The sequence below is a fragment of the Micropterus salmoides genome, unplaced genomic scaffold (genome assembly GCF_014851395.1).
Source record: "Micropterus salmoides isolate LMB-PRFRI ecotype aquatic unplaced genomic scaffold, ASM1485139v1 Ms_hic_scaffold_12, whole genome shotgun sequence".
In the NCBI taxonomy this organism is placed as follows: Eukaryota; Metazoa; Chordata; class Actinopteri; order Centrarchiformes; family Centrarchidae; genus Micropterus; species Micropterus salmoides.
The window spans coordinates 34,659,390-34,685,993 of NW_024040263.1; the positions used below are offsets into that span (position 1 = coordinate 34,659,390).

The 26,604-nt window shown below is 44.3% G+C and overlaps 1 protein-coding gene across 1 annotated transcript in view; it reads left to right on the top strand.

The window, feature by feature from the left end:
• LOC119899944 (NACHT, LRR and PYD domains-containing protein 3-like) overlaps positions 1-26,604 on the top strand; it is a 44,440-nt gene that overhangs the window by 12,643 nt on the left and 5,193 nt on the right. The window contains 5 exon segments of the mRNA XM_038714765.1: positions 9,688-9,754; positions 10,505-10,733; positions 12,228-14,025; positions 23,693-23,866; positions 24,924-25,097. Coding sequence (XP_038570693.1) covers positions 9,688-9,754; positions 10,505-10,733; positions 12,228-14,025; positions 23,693-23,866; positions 24,924-25,097 — 2,442 coding nt within the window.

Below are 26,604 nucleotides of genomic sequence, written 5' to 3' on the forward strand. Positions count from 1 at the left end.
CCTTGGTAGATCAGTCTTTAGCTACTGTAGCTAGCCAGTCCCCGGTAGTCGGTGCGGAACGGCCTGAGTTAGCCTCTGGTAGCCGTCCTCCGGCATCCCCTGTGCAGCCAGGAAAGGGGGGGGGCTGGGTGACTGTCCGAAGGAGGGATAGTCGTAAGCATTCAAAGTCCACGGGGCATCATCAACCTGTTCACGTTTCTAACAGATTTTCCCCACTCAGCGACACACCCGCTGAGAAACCAACTCTGATCATTGGCAGCTCCATTTTGAGAAACGTGAAGTTAGCGAAGCCAGCGGCCATAGTTAAGTGCATCCCTGGGGCCAGAGCGGGCGACATTGAGTCTTATTTGAAACTGCTGGCTAAGGATAAACGTAAATACAGTAAGATTGTTATTCACGTCGGCGGTAATGACTCCCGGTTACGCCAATCGGAGGTCACTAAGATTAATGTTGAGTCGGTGTGTACATATGCAAAAACAATGTCGGACACCGTAGTTTTCTCTGGACCCCTGCCAAATCTGACCAGTGATGACATGTATAGCCGCATGTCGTCATTCCGCCGCTGGTTGTCGAGGTGGTATCCAGCAAACGATGTGGGCTTTGTAGATCATTGGCAGACTTTCTGGGGAAGACCTGGTCTGATCCGGAGAGACGGCATCCATCCCACTTGGGAAGGAGCAGCTCTCATTTCTAGAAATCTGGCCAAGTTTATTAGTGGACCAAATCCATGACAACCCGGAGTTGAGACCAGGAGGCAGAGTCGCAGTCTAACACACTTCTCTGCCCTTCTAATTCAGCAGTTACCCACCCAAAACCCTACGCAGAGTCGCAGTCTAACACACTTCTCTGCTCCTCCATTTCAGGAGTTACTTAGTGAAAATCCTATAGTGACGGTGTCTGTCCCCGACCATTGAAATTATTTAAAAAGGTAAACAGAAGAGGAGCTGTGCATAAAAACCTCATAAAAATTAAAACCACAAGAACAATAGTGCAAACTAATAGGAGAGTTAAATGTGGACTCTTAAACATCAGATCTCTCTCTTCTAAAGGTGTACTAGTAAATGAACTAATATCAGATTATGATATTGATTTATTTGGTCTTACTGAAACCTGGCTGGGTGATGGAGAATATGTTAGCCTAAATGAATCCACCCCTCCCAGTCATATTAATACTCACATTCCTCGAGGCACAGGCCGAGGAGGAGTTGCAGCTATCTTCGACTCTAGCCTACTAATCAGCTCTAAACCTAAACTAAACTATAACTCATTTGAAAGCCTTGTTCTTGGTCTTTCGCACCCAAGTTGGAAATCACTGCAACCAATTTTCTTGGCACCTGGCCCGTACTCTGAATTCTTATCTGAGTTTTTGTCAACTTTAGTCCTTAAAACGGACAAAGTTATTATTGTAGAGGATTTTAATATTCACGTGGACGTTGAGAATGACAGCTTTAGTACTGCGTTTATCTCTCTGTTAGATTCCATTGGCTTCTCTCAGAGTGTTCATGAACCGACTCACTGTTTTAACCACACCCTCGACCTTGTTTTGGTGTATGGTATTGAAATTGAACATTTAGTGGTGTTCCCACAGAATCCCTCTTTATCTGACCACTGTTTGATAACTTTTGAGTTTGTATTGCTGAACTACACGCCATTGGGCAAAAATGTCTATACAAGATGTCTGTCTGATAGTGCTGTAGCTAAATTTAAGGATGCGATTCCATCAGCTCTAAATACATTATCTAGTCACAAAGTAACAGAGGACTCCTATGCTAATTTCAGTCCCTCCCAAATCGATCATCTTGTTGATAGTGCTGCAGGCTCGCTGCGAATGACACTCGACTCTGTAGCCCCTCTAAAAAAGAAAATACTAAAACAAAGACGGTTAGCTCCATGGTATAATACTGAAGCTCGCAAATTAAAGCAAATATCGCGGAAACTTGAGAGGAATTGGCGTTCCACCAAAGTGGAAAATTCTCGTTTAATTTGGCAAGATAGTCTTAAAACTTATAGGAAGGCCCTCCGTAATGCCAGAGCAGCGTACTACTCGTCATTAGTAGAGGAAAATAGGAACAACCCCAAGTTTCTTTTCAGCACTGTAGCCAGGCTGACAGAGAGTCACAGCTCTATTGAGCCAAGTATTCCCATAGCTCTCAGTAGTTACGACTTCATGAGCTTCTTTAATGATAAAATTCTAGCTATTAGAGACAAAATTCACCAAGACCTGCCCTCAACTGGCACCAACTTATCTCTAAACTCAGGAACCTTAGAAACAGCTGTAGAACCAGATACATGTTTAGACTGTTTTGCTTCACTCAATCTTTACCAACTAACTTCAATAATTTCTTCATCTAAACCATCAACCTGCCTCTTAGACCCCATCCCGACTAGGTTGCTTAAAGATGCTTTACCCTTAGTCGGCACTTCTATACTAGATATGATCAATCTATCTTTATCAACAGGCTATGTACCACAGTACTTTAAAGTAGCTGTAATTAAACCTCTTCTGAAAAAGCCCAAACTTGATCCGGATGTTTTAGCCAACTATAGACCTTTATCTAACCTTCCATTTCTCTTTAAGGTTCTGGAGAAAGCAGTTGCTAAACAGCTGTGTGACTTTCTACAGAGCAATAGTTTATTTGAGGATTTTCAGTCAGGATTTAGAGCTCATCATATCACAGAGACAGCACTGGTGAAAATTACTAACGACCTCCTTATTGCATCAGACAAAGGACTTGTCTCTGTACTGGTTTTATTAGATCTTAGTGCTGCATTTGATACCATTGACCATCAGATCCTATTGCAGAGACTGGAACATTTCATTGGCATTAAAGGAACCGCTCTAAGCTGGTTTAAGTCCTATTTATCAGATCGATTTCAGTTAGTACATGTTAACGATGAGTCCTCCATGCATGCCAAAGTTAGTCATGGAGTTCAAGGATCTGTCCTCGGACCAATCCTCTTCACTTTATATATGCTTCCTTTAGGCATTATTATCAGGAAACATTCCATAAGCTTTCATTGTTATGCAGATGATACTCAGTTATATCTATCGATCAAACCAGATGAAACTCATCAGTTAGCTAAACTTTAAATGTGCCTTCAGGATGTTAAAACCTGGATGACCTCTAATTTTCTAATGTTAAACTCAGATAAAACTGAAGTTATTGTTCTGGGGCCTAAGCACCTCCGTGACGCATTATCTAAAGATATAGTTTCCCTGGATGGCATCGCCTTGGCCTCCAGCACCACTGTGAGGAATCTTGGAGTTATCTTTGATCAGGACATGTCGTTTAAGTCTCACATTAAGCAAATTTCAAGGACCGCCTTTTTTCACCTACGTAATATTGCGAAAATCAGGAACATCTTGTCTAAAAATGATGCAGAAAAACTAGTCCATGCATTTGTTACTTCTAGGCTGGATTACTGCAATTCCTTATTATCAGGCTGCTCGAAAAAGTCCGTTAAGACTCTTCAGCTGATTCAGAATGCTGCAGCTCGTGTTCTGACAGGAACCAGGAAAAGAGATCATATTTCTCCTGTCTTAGCTTCTTTGCATTGGCTTCCAGTAAAATCCAGAATAGAATTTAAAATCATTCTTCTTACCTACAAAAGCTCTTAATGGTCAGGCACCATCTTATCTTAAAGAGCTCATAGTACCTTACTACCCCACCAGAGCACTGCGCTCCCAGAATGCAGGGTTACTTGTGGTTCCTAGAGTCTCCAAAAGTAGACTAGGAGCCAGAGCGTTCAGCTATCAAGCTCCTCTCCTGTGGAACCAGGTTCCAGTTTGGGTTCAGGAGGCAGACACCATCTCCACATTTAAGAGTAGGCTTAAGACTTTCCTCTTTGATAAAGCTTATAGTTAGGGCTGGCTCAGGTAGTCCTGAACCATCCCTTAGTTATGCTGCTATAGGCCTAGACTGCCGGGGGATTTCCCATGATGCACTGAGCTCCTCTCTCCTCTACTTTCTCTCCCTCTGTATGCAACCTCATCCCATCATTGCATGTTACTAACACAACTTCTCCCCTTTCTGGTAGTCTTGTGCTTTCTCGTCCCTCTCCTCTCATCACTGTGGTTGCGGGTCACCTGCTGCCCCCGTGTTCCTGCTCGACACCCTCTGCTACAACGACTATTGTTACTAGTCCTATTATTATTATTGTTATTATAATCATTAACATTACGATTGTTACCATTAACACTACTATAAATATCTGCACCATTTTTCATTTAGTCTATAGAAACATCACCTTTACTGTCTGTACCTCTCTCTCTCTCTCTCTCTCGCCCTCTCTCTCTCTCTCTCCCCCTCCCCCCAACCGGTCGAGGCAGATGGCCGCCCACCCTGAGCCATGGTTCTGCTCCAGGTTTCTTCCTCTTAAAAGGAAGTTTTTCCTTGCCTCTGTCTCCTAGTGCTGCTCTTGGTGGGAACTGTTGGGCTTCTGTAAATATCATAGAGTACGGTCTAGACCTGCTCTTTTATGAAAAGCGCTGTGAGATAACTGTTGTTGTGATTTGGCGCTATATAAATAAAATTGAAAATTATCTTACGGGGGACCCGGTCATATGCCTTCTTGAGATCTACAAAGCACATGTAGACTGGATGGGCATACTCCCAAGACCACTCCAGGATCCTTGAGAGAGTAAAGAGCTGAACCGTTGTTCCACGACCTGGACGAAAACCGTATTGTTCTTCTGTATACTTCTTCATGTCCCTTGTATGCATTATTTTTCTTCTTGCAATAAAGATTTAAGGAGGAAAAAAAAGTTCTGTTTATTCCGACACCACATGAATCAGTCACCGCTCACCCTTCCCTTTGTAAGCAAGCAGGAGAAGGCAATTGTAAACAGGAATATTTCAAACATGCAATAATTCAACCTCTTCTAAAAAAAAAAACCCAATCTGGATCCATCCCTGTCAAAAAGTTACAGGTCTATTTCCAAGCTGCCGCTCATCTCAAAACTATTAGAGAAAGTTGTTGCCAAACAGCTCACTGACACGCTCACTGCCTAAACACAAGTTCCAATCTGGTTTCCGTCAGAATTTTTCTATGGATTTTTTCATCATTGTAAAGCACTTTGTGACTTGCTCTGTGAAAGGTGCTCTCCTCGGCTCTGAGCTAAATAATAGGTGTGGTCCTCCATTTGTCTAAATTTCACTTATTTCTTCGAATAAACCAGACGACAACAACTACTACTACTAACATTACTTGTTCTTCCTCTTCTCCTTCATACGTATTCAATGTAGTGACGAAAAACGCTATGGGCTACTCTAGAAACATGGCAGCGCAACATGGCGTCTTCCATGTAAGTGGACCTGCGGTGTGTGTAGATAGAAATGGCTTTCTAAGGTAATAAAAACAAGATGCAAGATCTTTATACACCACTGGAAACATAGGTATGGATCTTATATTGCATTTCTGATAGATCCTCTGAAATATTACACACTGAACCTTAGTGCAATCAATACAAGAGAATTGTAAGGAGATAGATGAAGAAGAGCACAAGAAGTGCATGTTAGAGGTTAGCGATTATTTTATTTATATATATATATATATATATATATATATATATATATATAATATATATATATATATATATATATATATATATATATATATATATATATATATATATATATATATATATATATATATATATATATAATATAAAAGAGTTAAGTACAATCAGGCGTGTTATTAGAGCGGGACGCCCCTGCTCTGATGGCATGTAGTAACTCGTTCCACCATCGTGTTTTCACAGATGAGAATGGCTCAGTGGTTGCTCTTCTACAGCTCAGGAAACAAACAAAATTAATTAATGGCTCGTTAATGGCTTGTTTCTTTCATTAGGAGAAGAAAATGAACAGTAATAGAATTTCTGTGAAACAGTTGCTCTGAGGAGGATTTGATCCCTGAGCAGGATTTGGTCCTGCTATTCAAAGGGTAACACTGCCACTGCACCATCCAGCTGCTGTAAACACTGGACAAATGAATGTCTTTGAATACAGTACAATGTTCCTATTAAAACACACCATAAGTAAAAGGTAAAGGTATAAAAGTATTCCATAGTGAGGGTACTTGCTCAATCCGTTTTTTTGGGGTCACTAAGACAAAATGGAGACATATCCAGGATCTTTTTCTCTGATCCACATTCAGGACACTTAAATTACACATATTTAAGATAATTTAGAGATGTTTTGAGCAGAGTAAGACACAGATGAGTTATATGCGGTTGCTTCTCATTGTCACGGTTTGGTGTGGGTGAGGCAGGTTGGAGGACCCAATCGCAGAACGCAAGGCAGGAAGAGGTACAGTACAAAGGGGTTTTAATGAACGAACCAAAAGCGAGCACACTTACAGGTGAGTGGCTGAATACAGAGTCCAAAAACTAAGGTAGTCCAAACAGAGATCCAAAGGGAGCAGGGTAACACGACCAGCAGACACGGCAGACACGACAGACACGGCAGGCAGGCAGGCAGGCAGGCAGGCAGGCAGGCAGGCAGGCAGGCAGGCAGGCAGGCAGGCAGGCAGGCAGGCAGGCAGGCAGGCAGGCAGGCGCCCTCACAGCAACTCCGGGAGACAGCATACAATGACCCGACAAAGACAAGACAGAAACACCAGGCATATATACACACAGGGACTAACGAGCAGGGCGGGAGCAACACAGGTGAAGTACATGAGACTAACGAGGCAGGCAGAGAGAGACAGTGAGCAGAGGGAAACAGAGAGACTGACATGCAGGCAGAGTGACAACCGGGGGAACAGACAGAACACAGGTTACTGAACACAAAACAGACCAGAGGGAACACTTAACATGAACTAAGGTACAGGACTGGGAACAAGGACAATGAACTAAAACGCAGGAACAACAGTTAAGGCAGTGACTAAGAAACAATATAACAACTAGACTACCAAACCAAAGCAATATCAAATCAACACAGGACTATGAGCTAGAACACCAGACAAGACATAAACACTAAGGACAAGGAAACGAGAAGAACAGGTAAACAGAACGACACCAGAAACAAATGGCAAAAACTCAAACTCACAGGGAAAAACTACAACTCATGACAAACATATTTGACATAATTGAGGAGATCCTAGGAGTCATAGTTGAGTTTTCTTTGAGTTGTTTCTCTGATACCATGGTCCCATAGTTACATTCAAATAAACCTCTCTAACATTAGCTAGGTTGTGGATTAGGAAACGATAGTTACGTACTGCAACTCCAGATTCTATGAGTATAGGTGCAGCCCACTAAGGCTATCGCTATTGGGTTGTGATCCCGGACGAACAAGCACAGGGAAGACCAGGTGGCCGCCGTGCTGGTGTCACCGACATTCTACGTGCCACGCCACAAAGGAGGAGATGCCTCTTGTGGAGTGCCCCCTGATGCCGTCCGGGGGAGATTCACGAGCTGACACATAGGCCTATGAAATAGCCTTGCACAGAGAGTGAAACAGGCGCTGCACTGACATGGGAAGTCCCTTGGACTGCTCCCTGTAGTGCACAAACAGGCACTGCGAATAGCGCTGCCTCTTAGCAGGACATTGTGCGCACTGGGCAGAGGAGGTGGGACCTAGCTTTGTCCTCAGACCAAAAGGGGGGAGCAAAGAAGCCGCTGGAGGCAGGACCAGGACGCACTTGTGCCCTCCGGAGCCACCAGGCCGAACCGGCGGAAAAGCATAAAAAAGCTGAGGAAGCCACAAGGGGTGTGCGAAGAAGTCCACCCCCGGCGTGCTGGTTCTGCAGCAAAAGGGTGTTGGACCACCTTCCACAATATAAGGAGCTCCAACACGTTTATGTGGAGAGGCATGTGGGCCTGCTTCAGACCGCCCACCACCTAAAAGAGGCAGGTTCTGCCCCAGCCCATTAGGGATTTTCTGAAAACAAAGATATGGGACGTGACCCTGCCCAGCGGTACCCCAACCGACAGAGAGAGGGGGTCCCGCCAGTACGTTAGATCCGAACCAACAGACAGAGGAACGACGACCAGGCGCCGCTTCTGTCTCATCGGGTCCACACGCAAGCAGATGTACCACCGCTGTTGCCTCCTCATGTGCAGGAGGCCCAGGGGGACCACCATGTAAGCTCCGTCAGAGTGTCCACCCTCTCCTGAGAGAGCCATGCTCTCTAGAGAGGAATCCAGCATCACACCCAGGTAGGTGAGTCTCTGGGAGGGAAGAGGAGAGCAGGAACGTCCTGTGTACCGGGATGACGGGAACATGAAAGTATGCCTCCTTCAGGTCAATGGAATTGAGCCAGTCTCCCTGACGCACAAACTCCAGCACCTGTTTTGCTGTCAACATGCGAAAAGGCCATAATAGGTCTCATTTCACCGGTCTTCTTCCTGACCAGGAAGTAACGGGAGTAGAACCCTGGTGTAAGCCTGCTTCTCCAGGAGATCCCGGAGCTCCACCTGGAGGGTGGCAATCTGAGCCAGAGAGGAGAAAACCGTCTCCACGATCCAGATGAAGGGGAGAGGCGAATTGCAAACTGTGATCCCGGTGGATCAGGCAGTTCATCCACCTGTCCATAGAACAGGAAACAAGCCACTCTGAGAAGCCACTCTGCTGCCCCTGCCCTGAAAGGGCCGGGACACTGGCCACGGGGGGGCCTGGCAGACAGCGGTGAGCCGCCGGGTCAGGAGAGTCCCACTCCCGGCGGGGTGAAGAAGGATTGTGGGCACCTACATGTGTCGCCAGGCAGGATGGAGCGCTTCCCTGCGTGGTGAGCATGCACGAGGTAACATGGTCGCTCTCGTGGGTCCACCATTCCGGCAGAGAGGGGAGGGGGACGGGGGGAGACCCTGTCCCCGGGGGTTCCACACTGAGGGGAGGGAGGCAGGGGTTGGCAACAGGGAAAGTAAACTGCTTGTGACATTAGAGCCTGCAGCCAGTCCATACAGTGTGGGGGAAATGTGCTGAACAGCAGCCGCTGACTCAGCTGAGGCAGGGGCTGGCCAAGGAACATGACCTTTAGGGCTCTGTTTGTCTCAACAGTGAAAGTGCTGGCAGAACATGAGCAATGAACACACAATTACCCCCCAAAATGTCACTGGTGCCTGTCAGGACGCCGCGGATGCACAGGAGGGTTAGACCATGAGAGGGCGCCGTCCAGCTGCCACCTAAACTGGCTTCACACCGAAGAAGCTGGTGAGGTTGGGCTGTAGTGGGGGGATTAGGGGCAATCCCAGGTCTGGGAAGCCTTCCACCTTGGTGATCGGGACGTAGGTGGAGACAGTAGCCCACAGAACCTTCGGATCCATGGCAACACTCTCCTGGTACCGTCGGATAGGCAGTAAACGCGGCCAGACGAGATCCCGTTTACCCGGCTGGCTGGGAGCAAGAACGACGGCCATTTCATCCTGAGGAGCTCTCTGGATGATGGAAGGAAGCTCTCTAGTTCTCTGACGAGGTGAGGATGGATGGCAGAGAAGTGGTGGCCGACAGTAGGACGCAGACCTTACCAGAGTGCGCTACAAGGTGGGCGACCCCTGCCTCGAGGCCAGCAATCGCCGGGGCCTTGGGTGGGGGAAGCGGTGAGGCGCTGGGAGACCCGTGAATAGAGGAGGCAGAGTTGTCCGACTCCTGTCCTTCAAAAAAATTGACAAAAATACACATTTTAGATTAGAAATTGCTGACCAGCCCTTTAAGATCAGGATCATACTTTTTGTTTTTTCCACAGACTCCAGCAAGTTCCTGGTGGTCAGTATGACCAGCATCACCCCACAGACCTGGACTCAATATTTATGGTTTGTAAATATCCTACAATGTTTTTTAAATTTAATCTTTATTTAACCAGATGATCTCATTGAGATTTAAAACCTCTTTTTAAAGAGAGACCTGGCCAAAATAGTTGCATATTCATACTGATTATGTTATAATCAAAATAAAATAATCAAGCACACGCACAATGACAAAGGACATTTAATAAGATTCTTAAGATACATAACACAAACAACATTAGAATACTTAAAAGTACCATTTGTACATACCATAGGTTTAAAGGATTTAGTTATTTTAAAAGCAGTGACAACAATTTATAGCATCTAGTACAAGTTACCAGAGCGCAAATCATAGAAACTGATGTTGCAAGTGCAAAGATAAGAGGGAGTATATCCAGCAGAGACTTAAAAGTAAGCCACTGTATGGGCCTCCTCACTGATCATGAGGGCCAGTTTGTCATTTTGTACAAGGTACAATGGTGTGTAGATACTTTACATCCATTCACAAATCTAAATGCACTATAGTAGACAGTATCCAACAAAGATAAACATCGGTCAGACGCATTTCTATACAGCAGGTCACTATAATCGAGTGCAGTGTGAAAGGTTGCAGCAACCAATCCCCTCCTGGTTTTCCAAGAAAAACAGGCTTTGTTTCTAAAATAAAATCCTATTTTTAGTTTGAGCTTTTGTACTAGTTTATCAATGTGCAATTTAATTTTGCCTTCTGTTGCAAATTAAATGAAAAACATAACTTAAAGTGTTATTCTTTCCCAGCATCTTGAAGAAAACATTTTCACTTTTGTGAAGGACGAGTTAAAGAACTTCCAGAAGGTTCTAAGTACAGATTACCCAGAATACTTAGAGAGACATAGTAAGGATGAGAATTTGGTGGACGGTGAGGAGGAAGAGCAGAGGAGGAGCAGCCAAGAGACATTTCTGAAGATTACAATGCACTTCCTGAGGAGAATGAAGCAGGGGGAGCTGGCTGACCGTCTGCAGAGCAGTAAGATGATTTTCCAGACTTATTTACATTTACTCATTTGGCAGACGCTTTTATCCAAAGCAACTTACATTTGAGGAACAACATACAAGCATCAATAGAGCATCAAATACGGATCTACAACTGACAATACATACTAGTAAGAGCAGCAATAAATACTGGTAAGAGCTCACAGTACATATCACATCAATGGGGTAGATAAGAAGGAAGTAAGAGTTAACAAAAAGTGCAATCAAAACAAAAATATGCAATCAATACAAGATAATTGTACGGGATAGAAGAAGAAGAGCACAGGAAGTGCATGTTAAAGGGTTAGGAGTTAGAGGTGTTATAAGAGGAAGTGTTCTCGGAAGATGAGTTTTCAAGAGCTTCTTGAAGTTAGAGAGGGACGCCCCTGCTCTGATGGCGTGTGGTAGCTCGTTCCACCATCGTGGTGTCACAGATGAGAACAGCCGGGACTGGGATTGCTTTGTGTGAAGGGATGGCAGAGCCAGGCGGCGTTCGTTGGAGGAGCGTAGCGGCCGAGAAGGAACGTAAGTTTGTATTATGGAGTTTAGGTAGATGGTGCAGACCCAGTAGTCACTCTGTATGCAGCATTAGTGACTTGAATTTGATTCTGGAGGCCACGGGGAGCCAGTGGAGGTCACTGAGTAATGGAGTGACATGAATCTTTTTGGGCTGATCAAAAATCAGACGCGCTGCTGCGTTCTGAACCATTGGTAAGGGTTTCACCGCACAGGCTGGGAGACCTGCTAGGAGAGCATTGCAATAGTCGAGACGAGAGATAACCATGGCCTGTACCAGAAGCTGGGTGGCGTACTGAGTGAGGTAGGGCTTGATTTTCCTTATGTTGTATAGAGCAAAGCGGCACGACCGAGAGACAGCAGCAACATGGTCTGAAAAGGACAGCTGGTCATCAATCATGACACCCAAGTTTCTCACCATTTTGGTTGGAGTGATGGTTCAAGAGACAATTTGTATAGAATAGATTGCTTGGCTGGAATGACCAAGAGTTCAGTCTTAGAAAGGTTTAGTTGAAGGTGGCGAGGCTTCATCCATGCAGATATGTCCGAGAGACAGTCCGTGAGCAAAGAAATAGCATCTCAAGAGTAGGAAAGATAGAGTAAAGTATTACCTCACTGCTGCAAACTCTTATTTGCCCCACAATTCTTGTCCTGTGTTTAAGAGTGCAACAGGAGTACAAGTACTCTGTTAAATGCTTTGGATCGCCCTCCGGATTAACAAGACAAAAGTTTGGTTTCAGAGGGTGGGACACACACTCAGTTGTTTGATCTTGCTCAGCCGGCCTTCAGATTCTAGTGGATTGCTCAGTAAAAGTGCAAAGAAATAGCACCTTAAGAGTAGGAAAGATAGAGTAAAGTACTACCTCACTGCTGCAAACTCTTATTTGCCCCATGATTCTTGTCCTGTGTTTAAGACGATATTAACGATATTAAAGATAACATCCACTGACTGCTTTGTCCTTTTTTCATTCAGGAACTCTTGCACCAGTTTGTCAACATAAACTCAAATCTCAACTAAAGCAGAAGTTCCAGTGTGTGTTTGAGGGGATTGCCAAAGCAGGAAATCCAACCCTTCTGAACCAGATCTACACAGAGCTCTACATCACAGAGGGAGGGACTGCAGAGGTCAATGATGAACATGAGGTCAGACAGATTGAAACAGCATCCAGGAAACCAGACAGACCAGAAATAACCATTAAATATACAGACATCTTTAAACCCTCATCTGGGAGAGATGAACCAATCAGAACAGTGATGACAAAGGGAGTGGCTGGCATTGGGAAAACAGTCTTAACACAGAAGTTCACTCTGGACTGGGCTGAAGACAAAGCCAACCAGGACATACAGTTCACATTTCCATTCACTTTCAGAGAGCTGAATGTGCTGAAAGAGAAAAAGTACAGCTTGGTGGAACTTGTTCATCACTTCTTTCCTGAAACCAAAGAAGCAGGAATGTGCAGCTTTGAAGAGTTCCAGGTTGTGTTCATCTTTGACGGTCTGGATGAGTGTCGACTTCCTCTGGACTTCCACAACAATGAGGTCCTGACTGATGTTACAGAGTCCACCTCAGTGGATGTGCTGCTGACAAACCTCATCAGGGGGAACCTGCTTCCCTCTGCTCGCCTCTGGATAACCACACGACCTGCAGCAGCCAATCAGATCCCTCCTGAGTGTGTTGACATGGTGACAGAGGTCAGAGGGTTCACTGACCCACAGAAGGAGGAGTACTTCAGGAAGAGATTCAGAGATGAGGAGCAGGCCAGCAGCATCATCTCCCACATCAAGACATCACGAAGCCTCCACATCATGTGCCACATCCCAGTCTTCTGCTGGATCACTGCTACAGTTCTGGAGGAGGTGTTGAAGACCAGAGAGGGAGGAGAGCTACCCAAGACCCTGACTGAGATGTACATCCACTTCCTGGTGGTTCAGTCCAAACTGGACAACATCAAGTATTATGGAGGAGCTGAGAAAGATCCACACTGGAGTTCAGAGAGCAGGAAGATGATTAAGTCTCTGGGAAAACTGGCTTTTGAGCAGCTGCAGAAAGGCAACCTGATCTTCTATGAATCAGACCTGACAGAGTGTGGCATCGATATCAGAGCAGCCTCAGTGTACTCAGGAGTGTTCACACAGATCTTTAATGAGGAGAGGGGACTGTACCAGGACAAGGTGTACTGCTTCGTCCATCTAAGCGTTCAGGAGTTTCTGGCTGCTCTTCATGTCCATCTGACCTTTATCAAATCTGGTGTCAATCTGCTGGCAGAAGAACCACCAACCTTTTTGTGGTCTAAACTATTCAGAGACAAACCTAAACCAACATATTTCTACCAGAGTGCTGTGGACAAGGCCTTGCAGAGTCCAAATGGACACCTGGACTTGTTCCTTCGCTTCCTCATGGGTCTTTCTCTGCAAACCAATCAGACTCTCCTACGAGACCTACTGAAAAAGAAAAGCTCAGAGACCAATCAAGAAACAGTCAAGTACATCAAAGAGAAGATAAGCGAGAATCTGTCTCCAGAGAGAAACATCAACCTGTTCCACTGTCTGAATGAACTGAAGGAATGTTCTCTAGTGGAGCAGATCCAACAGTACCTAAGTTTAGGAAGTCTCTCCACAGATAAACTGTCTCCTGCTCAGTGGTCAGCTCTGGGCTTCATCTTAGTGTCATCAGAAAAAGATCTGGACTTGTTTGACTTGAAGAAATACTCTGCTTCAGAGGAGGTTCTTCTGAGGCTGCTGCCAGTGGTCAAAGCCTCCAAGAAAGCTCTGTAAGTGCACAGATAACTGCAGATTAGGGTTCTCTAATGAATGTCTTAGTCAACTGATATATTTAGTCAAAAAATTAGTTCAATTATCAGTTAAAAAACATGCACATTGTTTATTCAGTTTCATTGTACATCCATATATTTAGTACAGCCGTTTCTTGTGAAAACTCAATTAGTTACATTGTAGTTCATATAAAGGTTAAGTGTGACATCTAGTGATGAAGGTTGCGAATTGCGACAAACTGCAACAAACCTCTTAAAGAGGTGGTGTTATGCTTCTTGGCCTTTTCCCTCTCCTTTATTGAGTTATATTTCTTTTTTGTGCATGTAATAGTTTTGCAAGTCCACGCCAAAGGGATTTCCCATCTCTCACAGAAAACACTGCTCTTAACTGTCTGAAAACAGCTCATTTGTAGTCCAGCCGTCATAGAACGCTCGCCAAGTGGCTAGTCTGACATGCCCTCAAAAACACCGGTGGAAAAACACTGAGCTGCAGTACACATCACCTCTCCCTTCCAAACACTAGCTACCCTCCATGCAGTCAACGGACATAAAGTTGTTACTGTGATGTAGAGACAGAGCTCAGTTAAAACTATGGATGAAAGATATTTTTGTTACAGATTAATAACTCACCACTCTGCTTCTGATTGGCTAGTGGTCCTTAATTAGGAACTGTGCATGTGCAACTCCCAACAAAGATGATGTAGAGACAAGATGTATGACTCCATAGCTAAAATGAAGCCTTCAACACACTGTGAAAAGAGGAGCTGCAGCACTGTGCAGTATGAAGAAAATATGGTCTTTTTTGAAAATCGAACCATGTAAACCTGTTATGGTACAACCCCTAAATAAGATTTTGAATGTGAAAATGAGCATAATACTACCTCTTTAAGCCTCACTGTTTCTTTTCCACAGCCCTTTATGAACCACATTAGACATGAAGTTTACAAGGGCATTGTCAGGTGGGCATCAAGGCTCTTCTCCACTTTGTTCAGTAAGATAAGCAAACTGCAAATCTTACAAAAATGTCTTTTTAAAGTTTTTGAAATATGGCAGAAACACAAAGTAGTAATAATATCCATAATTTCAGCTTGTAAACGGTGCAACATTTTTAATGAGCAATGAGCACCCAAAACCCTACGCAGAGTCGCAGTCTAACACACTTCTCTGCTCCTCCATTTCAGGAGTTACTTAGTGAAAATCCTATAGTGTCCCCCGACCATTGAAATTATTTAAAAAGGTAAACAGAAGAGGAGCTGTGCATAAAAACCTCATAAAAATTAAAACCACAAGAGCAATAGTGCAAATGAATAGGAGTTAAATGTGGACTCTTAAACATCAGATCTCTCTCTTCTAAAGGTGTACTAGTAAATGAACTAATATCAGATTATGATATTGATTTATTTGTCTTACTGAAACCTGGCTGGGTGATGGAGAATATGTTAGCCTAAATGAATCCACCCCTCCCAGTCATATTAATACTCACATTCCTCGAGGCACAGGCCGAGGAGGTGGAGTTGCAGCTATCTTCCACTCTAGCCTACTAATCAGCTCTAAACCTAAACTAAATTATAACTCATTTGAAAGCCTTGTTCTTGGTCTTTCACACCCAAGTTGGAAATCACTGCAACCAATTCTTTTTGTTATAGTGTACCGAGCACCTGGCCCGTACTCTGAATTCTTATCTAAATTTGCAGAGTTTTTGTCAACTTTGGTCCTTAAAACGGACAAATTTATCATTGTAGGGGATTTTAATATTCATGTGGACGTTGAGAATGACAGCTTCAGTACTGCGTTTATCTCTCTCTTAGATTCCATTTGCTTCCCTCAGAGTGTTCATGAACCGACTCACTGTTTTAACCACACCCTCAACCTTGTTTTGGTGTATGGTATTGAAATTGAACATTTAGTGGTGTTCCCACAGAATCCCTCTTTGTCTGACCACTGTTTGATAACTTTTGAGTTTGTATTGCTGAACTACACGCCATTGGGCAAAAATTTCTATACAAGACGTCTGTCTGATAGTGCTGTAGCTAAATTTAAGGATGCGATTCCATCAGCTCTAAATTCATTATCAAGTCACAAAGTAACAGAGGACTCCTATGCTAATTTCAGTCCCTCCCAAATCGATCATCTTGTTGATAGTGCTGCAGGCTCGCTGCGAATGACACTGGACTCTGTAGCCCCTCTAAAAAAGAAAATACTAAAACAAAGATGGTTAGCTCCATGGTATAATACTCAAACTCGCAAATTAAAGCAAATATCGCGGAAACTTAAGAATTGGCGTTTCACCAAACTGGAAAATTCTTGTTTAATTTGGCAAGATAGTCTTAAAACTTATAGGAAGGCCCTCCGTAATGCCAGAGCAGCGTACTACTCGTCATTAATAGAGGAAAATAGGAACAACCCCAGGTTTCTTTTCAGCACTGTAGCCAGGCTGACAGAGAGTCACAGCTCTATTGAGCCAAGTATTCCCATAGCTCTCAGTAGTTACGACTTCATGAGCTTCTTTAATGATAAAATTCTAGCTATTAGAGACAAAATTCACCAAGACCTGCCCTCAACTGGCACCAACTTATCTCTAAACTCAGGAACCTTAGAAACAGCTGTAGAACCAGATACATGTTTAGACTGTTTTGCTTCCCTCAATCTTTACCAACTAACTTCAATATTTTCTTCATCTAAACCATCAACCTGCCTCTTAGACCCCATCCCGACTAGGCTGCTTAAAGATTTTTACCCTTAGTCAGCACTTCTATACTAGATATAATCAATCTGTCTTTATCAACAGGCTATGTACCACAGTACTTTAAAGTAGCTGTAATTAAACCTCTTCTGAAAAAGCCCAAACTTGATCCGGATGTTTTAGCCAACTATAGACCTATATCTAACCTTCCATTTCTCTCTAGGGTTCTGGAGAAAGCAGTTGCTAAACAGCTGTGTGACTTTCTACAGAGCAATAGTTTATTTGAGGATTTTCAGTCAGGATTTAGAGCTCATCATATCACAGAGACAGCACTGGTGAAAATTACTAACGACCTCCTTATTGCATCAGACAAAGGACTTGTCTCTGTACTGGTTTTATTAGATCTTAGTGCTGCATTTGATACCATTGACCATCAGATCCTATTGCAGAGACTGGAACATTTCATTGGCATTAAAGGAACCGCTCTAAGCTGGTTTAAGTCCTATTTATCAGATCAATTTCAGTTTGTACATGTTAACAATGAGTCCTCCATGCATGCCAAAGTTAGTTCATGGAATTCCTCAAGGATCTGTCCTCGGACCAATCCTCTTCACTTTATATATGCTTCCTTTAGGCATTATTATCAGGAAACATTCCATAAGCTTTCATTTTTATGCAGATGATACTCAGTTATATCCATCGATCAAACCAGATGAAACTCATCAGTTAGCTAAACTTTAAATGTGCCTTCAGGATGTTAAAACCTGGATGACCTCTAATTTTCTAATGTTAAACTCAGATAAAACTGAAGTTATTGTTCTGGGGCCTAAGCACCTCCGTGACGCATTATCTAAAGATATAGTTTCCCTTGATGGCATCGCCCTGGCCTCCAGCACCACTGTGAGGAATCCTGGAGTTATCTTTGATCAGGACATGTCGTTTAAGTCTCACATTAAGCAAATTTCAAGGACCGCCTTTTTTCACCTACGTAATATTGCGAAAATCGGGAACATCCTGTCTAAAAATTATGCAGAAAAACTAGTCCATGCATTTGTTACTTCTAGAATGGATTACTGCAATTCCTTATTATCAGGCTGCTCGAAAAAGTCCATTAAGACTCTTCAGCTGATTCAGAATGCTGCAGCACGTGTTCTGACAGGAACCAGGAAAAGAGATCACATTTCTCCTGTTTTAGCTTCTTTGCATTGGCTTCCAGTAAAATCCAGAATAGAATTTAAAATCATTCTTCTTACCTACAAAGCTCTTAATGGTCAGGCACCATCTTATCTTAAAGAGCTCATAGTACCTTACTACCCCACCAGAGCACTGCGCTCCCAGAATGCAGGGTTACTTGTGGTTCCTAGAGTCTCCAAAAGTAGACTAGGAGCCAGAGCGTTCGGCTATCAAGCTCCTCTCCTGTGGAACCAGGTTCCAGTTTGGGTTCAGGAGGCAGACACCATCTCCACATTTAAGAGTAGGCTTAAGACTTTCCTCTTTGATAAAGCTTATAGTTAGGGCTGGCTCAGGTGAGTCCTGAACCATCCCTTAGTTATGCTGCTATAGGCCTAGACTGCCGGGGGATTTCCCATGATGCACTGAGCTCCTCTCTCCTCTACTTTCTCTCCCTCTGTATGCAATCCCATTATTGCATGTTACTAACACAACTTCTCCCCTTTCTGGTAGTCTTGTGCTTTCTCGTCCCTCTCCTCTCTCCTCCTATCACTTCCTGCAGGTGTTTCTGGCTCTGGAGCTGTGGAGTCTGGATCTGTGGTTGCGGGTCACCTGCTGCCCCCGTGTTCCTGCTCGACACCCTCTACTGCAACGACTATTGTTACTAGTCCTATTATTATTATTGTTATTATAATCATTAACATTACGATTGTTATCATTAACACTACTATAAATATCTGTACCATTTTTCATTTAGTCTATAGCAACATCACCTTTACTGTCTGTAACTCTGTGTCTGTGTATATTGTGTAGGCTGCCTCCCTCCCCTCTCTCTCCTTCCATCCCTCTCTTTTTCTCTCTGTTCCTCTCCTGCCCTCTCTCTCTCTCTCTCTCTCCTTCACCCCAACCGGTGGAGGCAGATAGACAGAAGCAATAGCCTACAAACAAATGATTTAAATCAAAAAAAGCAAATTCTGAAAGTATAAGCATTATTGGTCTTGGTATCATAATGCAGTTAGCAGAAAAAATAAACACTTTTTTTCCACCAGGGCAGTAAAATGTGAAGTTTAGCTGCAGAACGTCCATGCTGTACACTTATTGCCAATAATAATCAGCTGATTGTGTCACGAACATTTTTGTCTACGTAGCAAAGCCAAAACACAGAATAACATTAATAAAATTAATTTAATTACCTGTCCAGTAGAAAACAGGAAACTTTGATGGCAATGATCCGCACACTGTCGGCTCGTGCTAAATAATACGTGTGTTCCTCCATTTGTCCAAATTGCACTTCTCTTCTTACTTCAAATAAACCAGACGACTACTCATGACTGTATATTATTATTTCCTCTTTTTCTTCTGTGTATGTATTCAGCATAGTGACGCGCGTATACACTGCCAGAATTATAGAAGAAAAATAACAACGTAGTGACGAAATGCGCTCTGTAGCTGTTTTCGGCTACTGTAGAAACATGGCGACCTCCATGTAAGGGGGACCTGTGGTTATGTACATAGAAATGGCTGAAGTTAATAAAAACAACAGTTCATCATGTAAGGTCTTCATACACCACTGAAAACAGTTACGGATCTTATATTGCATTTCTGTCAATAAATCCTCAGAAATATTACACACTGGACCACACTAAGGCTAAAAATAATTTGTGCAAGTTATTGGGATCCCAGAGATGTGACCATAATTGTTTACATTTTAGTTATTTATTTGACACTATCTCTCATAACATCCTCCTTGACAGATTAGTCTCTATTAGTTTCACTGACACACCCTTGGACTGGTTTAAATCATCTCTCTCTGGCCGCACACAGTTCATCCAACTCAAACATTTCAAATCAGAGCTATCCCCTGTCAATACTGGTGTTCCCCAGGGCTCTGTCCTGAGGCCCTTTCTGTTCATCTATTTGCGCCCTCTTGGCCATATCTTCCGTAAATTTAACATCCATTTCCACTGCTATGCGGATGATACCCAGCTCTACCTATCCACCAAACCTACCACATCTCTCCCACCAACCTTACTCTATGATTGCCGGAAATGAAATCCTGGTTTTCCTGCAACTTCCTCAAACTTAACAGTGACAAAACCGAGGTTCTCCTCATCCACTTAACATAAATTGCATCCGACCATCTCTCTCACCCACTAGTACAGCCATTCTCATTCACACACTGGTCACATCCTGCATTGATTATTGTAATTCTCTCCACTTGCGTCTTCCTCTCAAATCCATACATAATCTTCAACTGGTTCAGAACCCCTTCTATTAATCCTATTTCTCCTGTCCTTCAGCAGCTTCATTGGCTCCCAGTTAAATACCACATTGATTTCAAAATTCTGCTCCTGACCCTCAAGGTCATTCACAACCTCATTCCTCTGTACCTCTCGGACTTCCTTCATATTAACACACCCACCTATACTCTTAGGTCTTCTTCTTCTATTCACCTCACTGTACCTCCTGCTCGTTTGACCACCATGGGGTTCAGAGCCTTCGGCCGCTCTGCCCCTCGTCACTGGAACTCTTCCACCAGACATCCGCAACATTGACTTGCTTTCCATTTTTAAATCCCGTGTGAAAACACATCATATCCCACGTAATCACTAATTATCAGGTCACAGAAATCTTTGTTTCCAGATGTTATGTACCATGATTTTAAGCAGTGTAATTATAGTATTAATTTTATCAATTTATTGCTGTACTGTTTTATTATGTTTTGTGAGGTGACCTTGAGTGTTCAGAAAGGTGCCTATAAGGAGTGGGGGGATTCTCATTGGCCTTGTGTCCTGCCCCTGGAGCCCCGAGGCGTTGGGGGTGCCATGGGGTTGGTGTCCGCCTTGCCTGACCTTGGGTGGGTCAGGGGGAGCATGGCTCCCCTGGCGTGGGGGCCCGCTCTGGACCTGGGGGTCTGGGGACTCGGGCTTCTGGCTTTTGCTCATTTCTGTGCAGGTGGTGTGTCCCTGTCTCCTCTCCTTGTCTGGGCCCTCCTCGGCAGGGGTGGGGCTCCCGCTGCTTTCCCCTGCCGGCTCTCTCACAGTGGGGGCATTCGGGAGTCCCTGGGGCACATGGCTGGTGTTGTTGGGGGGGTTGTCGGGGTGGGTTTTGGCCCTCTTCCTTGGGGGTGGGTGACTGGGGGTGCTGGGCCCCCATCCGGGGACGGGACCGGCCTTGGGTTCACTGGGCTCGGGGGCTGCTGGCTCTGCCTGCGCTCTGGGGGGTGATGCCTCCAGCTGGGCTGGGGGACTGTCAGCCTGGTTCTCCCGCATTATCGCTCCCTGGTGGCGGGGAGCTTCCTGGCACGGCTTTCTGCTGTTCTTCCTTGGGGCGGGGCGCAGCTTTCCCTGGGACATGCGGTCTGGGGTCCTTTGCACTTTGGGGGGTCACGGGGTGCCCTGGCTAGTAGGGGTGGGGGTCTCTGGGCGCTGCACGGGTTGATCCGGCTGTGATGGGATTGTAGGGTGATTGTTGATGCATCTTGATGCATTGTGTTTTGTTTTGTTTGTTTTTTTTCCTCCTTCACTGTGCAGGGTCCCTGGATGGCTGCTGGGCGTTTAGTTTGTGCATTGGAGTCCGGGGAAGGCATTTCCTCGTTGGCTTGGAGGGACCAGTTTGCGTCCCTGGTTTGCTTCGTTGGCCTCAGATCCATGCTTCCCCATTTCTCTGTTGGCCAATTGTCAGACCCCTCTGGAGTACCCCTTTAAGTACAAAAAAAAGAGTTAGTTTTCGGGATGTGCAGTGTGGGTGCAGTGCAGGGCTGTGCTCCGGTTTATTCTGGGCTTGTGCCTGGAGTTCTCGACGCTTGACGGGTGGGTGGGTTGGTGGTGGCATGCAGCTGAGCTAGTTGATTTTGCCTCGTTGCTGGTTTGGATGGCGTTGTACGGCGGCCTGGGGGGTGTGCTGTGCATGGGGGATGTCGGCTGCCTTCCAGCCGTTGGGGGCACACTTTTATTATGCGGCGCGTTTGTTGCTGGGCTGGGTCCTGCTGCTGGTGTTTCTCTCCGCGGGCTTTCGCTGTCGTGTTCTGCCGCTCACTCTCTCTCATTTGCTCAACCTCGTGTGGTGTATAACATATGTGCATTTGACCATTACAGTTTAAAATAATACTCTAGCAGCTGGAGAGAGGCTCAGTGAACTCTTAAGGGGGAGTAATGATTGATGGGTGTGTAAAGAGTGAACCCTCCTATGGAATTTGACCTCTGACCCAGTGTTAGGGGGAGTAGAGATTAGTGTGTATGAAGGGACTGAACCCTTCTATGGTGTCTAACAGATGGTTACACTTATCCTACAGCACTGTGCCCTTATATGGTATTTAGCAGATACCTAAACATGTCCTATATAAGCTGTGTTCAATGTACAGAGAGACAGAGTGGCCATCGGGCTGGGTCACTCTCCAAGCTGCTGCAGAGCTTGTAATTGATGCTGAATTCCTTGATGTAATAAACTTTTATGATCAAGAACAGTGTCAAGCGGATTTTTTCTCAACACATCATCGCAGCATTATTGTTCGGACACCACACTCCCACGCGGGATTCGCGGATTGCTGCCGGGCATTGGGTGTCACCGTGCTCGCGCAGTGCGCACGTTGGGCTCATCACTTGTGCATTGGTGTTGATGATTGGCATTTGGCCGTTTTGGTTGTTTGCTGCGCCGCAGTCGGTCCGGGCGCTGCTCTTCCGCGGGTTATGCATCTTGAGTTCCGTCGGCATTGCATTGTAAATTGGCATTGGGATGGTCGTTTTTATTTATTTATGTTTATTATTTTTTTTGGGTGTCTGTTGGCTGGGTCGGGGTCTTCTGCATTTGCATCGCGGTGCATCTGGGAGTCATATTTTTTTATTTTTTTATCTCCCACCCCTATTGGCTACTGGGGTTCTTGCCTGCCTGTTGCTGGGGTAGGTGTGGCACAGTCGTGGCGTCCCACTCTCACTAACAACTACATTCTTTAACAGGCTTATGCGCACACACATGTAAACACACACAGACACACACAGTCTCACACATAGACACAAACAAATTTAGGTTGTCCCTGGTAGAATTATTCCTGATGCTTTTCTTTCAGTTACTTATTTAAATTAATTGTTATTATTCCAGCTCTCGTGGCTGTGCTGTGTTGCTTATTTAGTGTGCTGGACTGTTTCTTGTTTTCATTTTTCTCTTAGTTGTCTTACTATGTCAGCTGTTTATTGCTGCTGTTCGGCTGGTTGTCATTTATTATTATTTTTATTGTTTCTTTGTTGTTGTTTTTCTCCTCCCCAAGCCCCTCTCCCCGTTCTATTGCAGGTTTTGTTGCTTTCTGCAATTGGTCTGCAATTTCCCTGTGCTATTCTCTATTGTCCCCACCTTCCATCCCCCTTCTCTTGCAGGTGTTGTCCTTTCTCTGTGCTGTCTGTTTGTGTGATGTTCGTGCTCCCCCATCCCCATGTCTGCCCCCCTGTCCGGCCCGGTGACAAATCAATACATAATTAAATAAATAATAAAACAGACGAAGGAGTATATTAATACTCTCTTGTTAAAGTACAATGTGTCTGGCACAATATGGTATCCAGCTTATCATACTCTATACCAGGCTGCTGGGCAGGACAGGTTTAAATAAAAAGAAAAAAAAGAAAGGTGCCTATAAATAAAATTTTTATTATTATAATTGTTAAGTATTTTACACAATGAAAACCCAAAAAAGTCTCAACACCTCTAATACTAATCCTAATGCTTGACTGAAGATGAACCATAGAAATGTGATGTGTTGTAGATTGTAGATGACAGAAACAGTGTTGGTGTTTGTCTTTATCTATCTATTTAACTGCCCTTCAGGCTGAGTGTCTGTAACCTGTCAGAGAGAAGCTGTGAAGCTCTGTCCTCAGTTCTAAGCTCCAAGTCCTCTAGTCTGAAAGAGCTGGACCTGAGTGACAACGATCTGCAGGATTCAGGAGTGAAGCTGCTCTCTGTTGGACTGGAGAGTCCACATTGTACATTGGAGACAGTGAGGTCAGCATTCAGCTTCTGTTAGTGTCTATTAAAATACACCCAACATCTGAAGAATTGAACTGTGAATATTATTCTCCCATTATTCTTTTTTGGAAACTACTTTGTTGGGAATTACGGTTAAGACAATATCTAACTAAACTGCAAAGGGATGTGTGAGTGTGTGAAAAGGACAACATTTTTATTGGACTTGATTATTTCTAACCCACAGAAGACAATCCACAAACACGTTACATTTATGACTTCGCTTTTATGAATGTGTAATTTTTTGTCCAATGTGTGCCAAGGAAATGAATGAGAGGCAGTTAACTATTTATACCAGCAACGGCAACAGAAACATTCCATCACATGAGCTGATTACCAATAGGTGCGTTCGAGATGACTGCGGTTGACTTTTGCCGACTTCATAGTCTAACATGTGCAGCAGGTGACTGCAGGATCAGGGAATAAAAATGGCGCCGTCAAGTCGGACACAAGAAAAATGCGGTGAGACCAGGCAATAGTGTGGTTCCAACTTTGTGCTGTCGCAGAAAAGCAACTGCAGCCGCCGGACTCAGCGCCTGCAACCGTCTTGCTCCTGTGAGGTTTTAATGTCATGTGACATAGTGAGGTTTCTTGCACCAGCGAACGCCAGACAGAACTTCTAACTAGCATGCCTTATTTTAAGTCCAGCATGTATCACGTTAAGTCAGCGCTGCGCCACATGAAGTCAAACGCACCTAATACCTTGCATCATCCACCCTTAACTTGCATTCTCAACACATAGTTATTTCAGTGCGTCATTACCAATGCTTTCAGACAGTGTGACAAAGCATTACTTCACAGCGTCCATATGAAACGCCGCAGTATGCTACATTGCTGCAACACATCTGGTATTCTATGCTGCTTCAGCTGGCCCACTGGACTCTGGTCCATCTTCATTTAAGTCACTGGTTTCTATTTGTGGATTGTGAAGAGTTTGTGGATTTTGAATCTTTTTGTAGATCGTGTTTTGTGTTTTTGTGTCTTATGGTCCTTGCATTTACAATGATAATGACATTGATTAACCCCCATTCTCCAGGCTGTCAGGCTGTCTGATCACAGAGGAAGGCTGTACTTCTCTGGCCTCAGCTCTGAGCTCCAACCCCTCCCATCTGAGAGAGCTGGACCTGAGCTACAATCATCCAGGAGACTCCGGAGCAAAGCTGCTGTTTGCTGGACTGAAGGATCCGCACTGGAGACTGGACACTCTCAGGTATGAACAGAAACCAAGAGCGGGTGTTGATCATTTAGTCACACCCACAACACATTCTGTTCTAGATGCAATTCAGTTTTATTTATATAGTGCCAATTCATAAGTTATTCAAAAGTTAAAATCTCATTGCTCATTTCATATGAAGTAGGTCTAGACAGTACTCTTTGTAATATTCATTCACAAAGTGGTAGGAAAATTGTAAAACTGTTTTGTATCACAACTTAGTCTCAGTCAGACTACAGATTTAGCCACACGATGAAAAATACAAGCTCACTGCAGTTAATAATGGGAGTTTTGTCAGCAGCCATGTTGGGAAATTGGATAGTGGAACTGCTCAAACTCAAGACAGACAATGTTGATGGCTATGAAAATGTCAACAGTTGGTTGCACCTATGTGCACTCAGTTTCAGTGTGATACGACTAATTGTTTTACATCAGTCAGTGATCCTTTTCTCGACTGTGAATCCTGAGACTTCCAGAAATAACAACTCTTAAATCGAAATATCGACAAACGTTGATACCTGTCTTTACCTGCTTTCCTGCTTTCTACAGTGCAGACGCTTTGCTGCTTGCTCTTGCCTCTCCTTGCATTCTTTTGCTTAAACTCTCTTTTTTTTCCCTGCTAGAAATCAGCAGCTCTTGGATAATTTTAAATCACTGGGACTGTCAGATAAAGGAGGCTCTTGCCATACTTTAAAACCTTTTATGATCTTAGTGCTATGCGAGTGCGGCCTATCAATAGCACTAGCCTGTACTGCAGTGACTGGAGCTATAGCTAATGCTAATTAGCAACAAGATCTTTCTCCACGGACGACTTCTACCAACTTCTACAGAAAATTGCAGTGCTTGAAACCAAGATCCACAGGTTAGAAGTGAATGTGGAAGTGAATGGACTATGTGGGAATGACACCACTTTACCGTGGACCCAAAACAGTGGACAAGAGCATGCTAACACACGGCTAATTAGCAGTATCAAGACTACCAAGAAGCAGGAGGCCTGTGTACTGGGTAATAAATCTAAAAGTGGGAGTCATCCCTGAAACGCTCTTGGTGCAAAGCCTAAGAGTAAATCATTTCCTGGGGAAATGGGAGGACGAGTAACAGGCAGAACCCGGCGCCCTGAGATTTGTGATGCGACTGGCTGACCTGCATTATCATCCAGGCAGAGCGCCTCTTCAACCCCTGTTCTTGGTAGGACACAGCCGTGGACAGCTGTGAAATGGAGAGTTAGCAACAAACCTCCCCAACAACCGAGTGTGCAACAGCAGAACAGATTTTCACCACTATTGCAGGATCTTGGATTTCCGTCTGATGACCTGGATAACATCCCATCCTCACACAGAAGGGTAAGGACTGAGAGTAAATCAGAAAGTAAAAGGCTGCAGGGAAAGCTAACGACTGGGCCTCAAACTCTGATTGTGGGTGACTCTGCTGTAAACGATGTAAGAAGCATGTGCAGTAAGAACACCAAAACACTCTGTTTTACGAAGGATACGGTGTCTGACTT